Below are 7,087 nucleotides of genomic sequence, written 5' to 3' on the forward strand. Positions count from 1 at the left end.
AACTCATAATGCAATGGTTGACCATATAGCTAAGGTTATAGCTACAAGTTTCATAGTAGTAAGGATTTGAAGAACCACCTTATTCAATATGGGATGTAATTCAAGCTGATTATATTGGTTGTATAAGGAATTTATTTGTTTTCTTAGCAGTGTGGCTTAAAAGGTGTTTTATTTTACCAAAAAAATAACCTACAAGTTACCGTATTATGTATGCTAAAAAAAATATCCACAAGAAAGAAAACAGTCTAGAAAGAAAAAATAACAGCATCCCAATTTACAATCATTCAGCGAATTGGTAGACCCCAGCACTACTTATTTGGCCAAACAATAAAACAAAAATACATATCCTTTCTCCCTTACAATCTTTTGTGTATATTTGTGTCTTTGACTTGGACTCTCCGGCTAAAGAAAAAGTGAAATGAAACAACGAAAAAGCTTCAATAATTAATAGCTATCTCCTTCCCTTACTCAACCCAAACTATCTTCATCCCTCCTTGAGTTGAGTTTAATAAAACTCTCGGCCTGCTCCTCCTCGGCATGGGCGTATCCCACCACCATCGCCAACACACAGCTGCTGCCTTGGCCTTTCTCTTATTTGCTTCTGTCATTACTCTTTCTCGATTCGGTAAGTACTTTAATTCCCCTCTCGTTTATTTTGTGAACCGGAATAAAAATGCATGGACGAATAATATAACCATTTACTTGGTCTTGATTCAGTGTGGTTTTGTGTTTCTTTGTGCAGGCAGCGGGTTCCAGGAGAGGGAAGGAAGTAAGAAGAGAAGCGGGTCAGGGGTGTTAGATCGGTTCATTGCTCAGAAACGACTCAGTGGACCTGGTTCTTCACCACCTTCCTGTAGATCCAAGTGTGGAAACTGCTCACCTTGTAAACCAGTTCACGTTCCAATTCAACCAGGGTTTAGTATGCCACTTGAGTACTACCCCGAAGCTTGGCGTTGCAAGTGTGGCAACAAGCTTTTCATGCCCTAAAAGAAAAGAAGAAAGCAAAATAGCAGATAGTATACTAAAACTCTTAAGATCTTCTGTCAAAGTAACAATTGTTATTAGCACTTGTTATATATTATTACTATTTTGGTAACTTACATTGTTGGTTCTTTTCTATGCTCACATAATGATTTTGCATTTCCTGTGAGAGAAAGGAAAGCCATGGGATTGCAAGTTATATTCCAAGAGATCTCTCTCTCAATTTTCTTTTTAGTTCTTCACCTTTCTCTTTTGCTTATTATCTTTTCTTCCTCCTTTTTCATTTTTTCTTTGACTTTTTCACTTGTATTGAAGCAAAGTTTGAATAAGGCAGATCGAAAAGACTGTAATTAAGATCATGATTTTATGAAATCTAGAAGCTGTTTAATGTTAACTTCTAGTACTGCTAGTAGTTTTATTTAATAACTCATTATTAGCTTTAAATTGAAACTCATATATTGACACCGAACATGAGATTTGTTCCAAGTTTCATCAGTTAATAGGTTTCTTAACTTTTAGATACTGTCAATGATTATTGCACGTATCACGTATGTAACACAGGTTGAGCTGCTTTTAATTAGCCCCCATTTTTGTTATTTTTTACAATATTTCATTGTAACAAAAATAGAAAAGCTCTTGTTAATCGCTTATTTAATTTCTTTAGCTTATAATAATAAGTTATAGTTATCTGTATTTTTTGTACTATCATACTTCCATCATAAAAACTAATTCTTTTCAAGAAAATTTTGAAAATGGTACTTCGGATCTGATAATTCTTCCATAAATATAAGCATAAATAAAAATGTGTTTAAAGGTATGGGATTCCCTCAAGCTTAATTATTATAAAGAATTCATCACTATCTCAAGCTTAATTCGTTTCAAGTTTGTTTGAAGTTATCTATAGGACTCAGTATTTAACCAACACTAGATCACGACCATTGCTAGTTTTCTTTTTACTTTTTTTCAAACTTTGAAATAAATAAAAACAATTACCTATTTTGCCATGTACCATTTTACTCTCAACATTACACAACAGTTTAATACTTACATGTTTTGTTATTGGCGGAAGCAAGCAAGACTTATTTTAGTGTTAATAGAATAGAGTCTAAATGCTCATACTAAATTTGTAGTTAAACCAAAGTAACAAAAGGATTTTGCTTTTCCTAAATATTATTTGGTAAGCTGTGAAAAGTAAAAAATACACTAGAATGAAAAAAATATATTACTTGTTTTTTGTTTATAGCGTTATTAAATTTGTGAAAGATTGAGTGTGCAAGTGATTCATGAACAAGACTTGGTGGAGGGGTTCCATTATTTTCTATTGCAAGTAGAAATGGGAAATACAAAAATAGAGCATGGAAAGAGAAGAATGATGGGGACCTGTTGTTTGTTTCCCTTAATTACTCATCTGAAACATGGTTGCTTGTTTGTTTGTTTGTTTCCTTCCTTTCTTTTAATTAATACCATACGTACTTTTTCTTCTTTCTTTCTATTTCTCTTTCGCTTAACTTTCCCTTTCGCTCCTATCCCTAATCTCTTTCGCCGTTTAAGGGATACGATATAAATACTTACTCCAGTTTGCTTGGTAATTCATCGGTATTATTATTATTGTTTGCTTTAGTTGATCGGAAGGTGAATTTATTTGGTTGAGAAAATGTAGGATAACTTTACAGTATTTTCACTAAACTACATAAATGATTATTAAAGATTTGTTTGGACAATAAAAAGTAATTGGATGAAAGTGTAATTAATTATAAAAATTAGTATTCACTCAACATGTTTGGTTGACAGTGAAATAATATCGTAATCTAATATGTCATGTTTAGTACTATAAATTATAATTACAAATTTACATGATTAATATTTTTTAAAAATATTACTAACTATAAAAAAAATATCAGTACCATAAAAGGATTTTTAAACGAGTAACAAAAATTAAAAAATCATCATATATAATATTTTTATAATACCCCTTACTCATTCTGATATACAGTACAAATGGGAGGTGCTACCAGAGCACTTTCAAACAAAAATCAAAGTTTTCTTTTAATAAAAACATCATCTGGTAACTTTATAGAATTTCTTTAAAAAAACTCAAGAAAGGATGAAATGCAATTATTTAAAATCATTTTGCATCATTGAATACATGTTAGGACCCATTCAAATAAAAAATCAAGTGTTTAGGGCTAATCGGATTCAATTAAAGTCTTTCGGGTGGGAAATGTAAAGATTTTACTATAAATTAAAACTTAAAAAAATTAAAACTAGTAAAATTAATAAAAAAAAATCATTTTGAAGGCTTAAAAATCATCTTAAAATTATTTTGAGAGGGTCCAGGAGCGAATGGTGTTCTCTGAGACCCATAATAGATGATCAGAAGTAAAAAATGCTGAAAATAATGCACAAACTTCTCCCTGACATCGTGGTATCGACACAAGAGGGGAGATATACCAATACATCTTCTTGCACTGTAGCAAATTGGATTCTATTTGACTTGTTGCGGTACTACTAAGGTCAAGGATCAAAACTAAGGCCCCTGAAGCTAAAAATTGGTGAATGGTGATGCAAACATCAAATAATATAAGTTCGCATAGCAGCATTCCACATGAGTTCGCAACACACAAAGTATGAGTTCGGGCAAAGGCATAAATTCACATAGAATGTTCGCTAAATACAATATGGTTTTGTAAACAAACAGACTTTGCAAACAAAAGAATCATGCATGCAAGGGTTCTCATTCATTAGTAGGGTTCGCATGCATATATAGGCTCGCACAATGGGGTTTGTGATACGATTACACCTCGAGCATACTCTTGGACCAGCTCCCTAAGCATTACTTGCCAACTCTTGCAAGCTGAATTAGTTCAAATTCCAGCTCGTTGAGCTCAATTCAGCTTGTTTCAGCTCAAACGAGCTCTTTCTTATTTCTTTCAGTTTTGCATTTAATTGATTAAATAAATAAAGTGTTATTTCTAGCTAGTTAATATCAAAGTTAGCTCAATTTTATCTTTTAATTTAGTTTTAGTTCATTTTAGCTTGCGTCTGTTTTATTTTTTTTGCTGGAACAATTTCATGCTGGAATAATTTCATGTGTCTAGCTAAGTAGTTAATTTATTTCAGCTCATAAATAAATTATAATCTGAATCTAATAATTGTAGTGTTTAATGTGTCTTAGTTTAATGCATGTTATTAATATGTCCTAGCTTAATACAGATTTTTAATGTGTCTTGGCTGCTGCTGAAAATAAGTGTCTTAGTCATTGTTTGATTTTAATGTGTCTTAGTTTAGACAAATTAATTACATGTTCCAAATTAATTAGTTTAGTTGCTGTTGAATTTAATTGTGTCTGAAACTTAATTAATTTGCTGAATTAGTTTGTGCAGCCATATACAATGGATGGCTTGAATACAAGAGAGCTGCTGATTTAGTTCTCCCAAGCATCCCTTCGAGGAGACCAACGACCAAGAGAGTTTTCACATTGCTGGAGATGCTTTTCACACTAGGGACCATTCGGTTTGAGGCTTTCACACACAAAGGCTATTCAATTCCATCTGTTCACACTAAAAAAAACAAAACTCTTGATGATCTCCAAGTAGATTTTAATGAACTCCAAACTATTCAGCTGATCAAAGCAGCCCATTTAAGCTCATTAAAACCCTTTGGCTGAATCTAGCCTAGCTCCAGCCACTTCATTCAATTGTTCAGGTCAACAATTAACTTCCTTCAATGAAAGCTGGTTGAAAACACCAAAAGGCAGCCCTTAGACGTCTCCAAAAAGGCTAACCAGCTCCCATGCATTCCAATTAATTCCAGCTACATGTAAACACTCTAGAAGATGTCCAAAGACGTTCCCAAGGCTCGAGAAGCTTCCTAGAATTTTCTTGAATTTTTTTGGAATTTTCAGCTCATTAAAAGCTAAAATTAAGTGACCATTTGGCTATCCAATTGTCCATTCAGCTAGCCTAGCTTTTTAGCTATAAATACTTAGTTAATTTCAAGTTGTAGAAGACTTTTTGACAATTTGTTTAATGAAACTTTGTTTCTGTGAGGTTTACTTCCTCTCAACTTTCATACGACTCTCAAGCGACTTATCTAGCTTGCTAGTGGCGTCAACCGAACTTGTTTTTTAGAACTTATCACCATCACTTGGTGTGGCATTCTCTTATCCAACTACCAGTCACCTGTTTCACCTTAAACAATATAGGAACTGGGGTGACACTCATTATAGTGTTGAATTACTCCTGAAGTTTAAGTTCGACTTTTCATTTTCATCTTCTATCCTTCTTTCACTTATTACCCTAAACCGAACCCATCCAACACATCTTCTACCTTTGCTTCTTTCTAGCCAAACCTACCATCATCTATCTAGCCAACTTTGAACCCCATTTCATTAACATTCAGCCTTCTAAGCCAATTCCAACAAATCAACAAATTTGTGAACGACCCTTCTCGTCGACAATCGGGCAACTTATGTGAACTCGACTCAATCACTCAAGCCGGATCACATCAGTTTGCTAAGTAGAAAGACTATCTCTACCAGAGGTACGCATGTAACATCTAAGGTCATAGAAAATAGTACTTAATGAATCTGACTCGCATATTATGACAAAAGGAAATACATGTAACACTTATGCATGAATAAGCATCAAACTTTATTAATAATAAAGGATAATAAAATATTATAAGACATGGTTCACAAAACAAAATAAACTTAAAATTTAAAAGAAATTATTTCAATAATAGAGTCAAATTATGATAAATCTAAACCCAGATAAAATAATAAACCCAATCACCTAATTTCTAGGTTCGCCAGTATCTATTTAAGGATGAGCCTCGCCAAGACATCTACCTCACCACTACCATCCGTGACCTACCTTTCTGCAAAGTAAGAGAGGAGTGGGTGAGCTCATTGCGAACTCAGTGAATAATCAAGAATCAGCAGAGTATGCTTAAACATAAAGTTTAAAACAAAAGGAAGACTGAGTTTGAAAATTATGTCGCATGCTGGGTTTGCAGTGAAGGTGCGAGACCCAGTCGCAGATCCTTCTTGTCATAAAACATATAAGTTTGAAAATAGTTTTGCATATACTTACTGAAAATCATACTTAATGTAACACTCATATCTCATTTTTGCTACCGAAATAGGATACTGGATATTACCAGTCAAGTTGGAACAGCTAATACGATTTACATTCAATAATCAATTAAATTCCATAATTACAAGTAACATTCAATAAAACCTAAGTGTTAATTTCATCTATTAAATCGCTTTAAAATTTTCCAAAAAATCAACTCATCTCTTTTATTAAAAACAAATTGATCAAAATTGATCAGCCAAACGAGTTTGATCTCCTGTTCTATGATTAAAAACCTCTTAATAAACATATTTGGTCTTAAACATCCATTAAAACTTGGATTCCAACTGAAAATCATGGATTCACCATTGTTGAGTTCCATATTCAAGAAACAAGAAATTAAAACTTGAAAATCCATTTGAATAAATTTAAATAGGAAATAATGATTGAAAATGTAATAGCCCAAAATTGACCCTAGTCGGGAAGTGGTTTCGGGACCGCTAAACCGAGTCACCGAAAGGTTTGAATGTGATGTTTATTGTCTAGAATATGTAATCAGGAATGTGTGAAAATTTCAAGCTTCGATTTAGTCGATTGCATGTGAATTTAGTCAATAGGACTTATATGAGAAAATTTTAAAATGTGATAGGTCAATGCATGAGGACCTATTAGTGCATGTGGAAGAAAAAGGGGACTTGCATGTCAAATTCCCCCTCCCTAATATGTAGTGGCCGGCCATGCTATGGGTGGAAACATGTTGGGAACATGTTGGCCTAGTGAGGTATGTAGGATAAAATATAATAAGAAGTATGGGGAATAAAGAAATGGAAAAAGGAAAGGATGTGTGTAATTGTTTCTTCCCCTCCCTATTGCCGTGAAAGTAAGAAAGAAAGCAAATGAAAAAAAAAAAGGCTTCATCCTTGTCTTCTTGGCCGAATTGAAGGAAGGAATAGGGGCAAAGAACTTTCGGCCATTTGAATGCTTAATAAGGTTAGTATATTGTGTTAAAGTTGTGAAATTTTAGCTTGTTT

The 7,087-nt window shown here is 33.3% G+C and overlaps 1 protein-coding gene across 1 annotated transcript; it reads left to right on the forward strand.

Annotated features, from left to right (window-relative positions):
- The first annotated feature begins 363 nt into the window (after positions 1–363).
- On the forward strand, positions 364–1,375 carry LOC107897681 (EPIDERMAL PATTERNING FACTOR-like protein 5). Its single transcript, XM_016823211.2, has 2 exons — positions 364–625; positions 743–1,375. Exons 1-2 carry the CDS (start codon positions 538–540, stop codon positions 985–987), a joined length of 333 nt encoding a protein of 110 aa, XP_016678700.1. The 5' UTR covers positions 364–537; the 3' UTR covers positions 988–1,375.
- The last annotated feature ends 5,712 nt before the right edge of the window (positions 1,376–7,087 follow it).

Source organism: Gossypium hirsutum, chromosome A10 (genome assembly GCF_007990345.1).
Source record: "Gossypium hirsutum isolate 1008001.06 chromosome A10, Gossypium_hirsutum_v2.1, whole genome shotgun sequence".
NCBI lineage: Eukaryota > Viridiplantae > Streptophyta > Magnoliopsida > Malvales > Malvaceae > Gossypium > Gossypium hirsutum.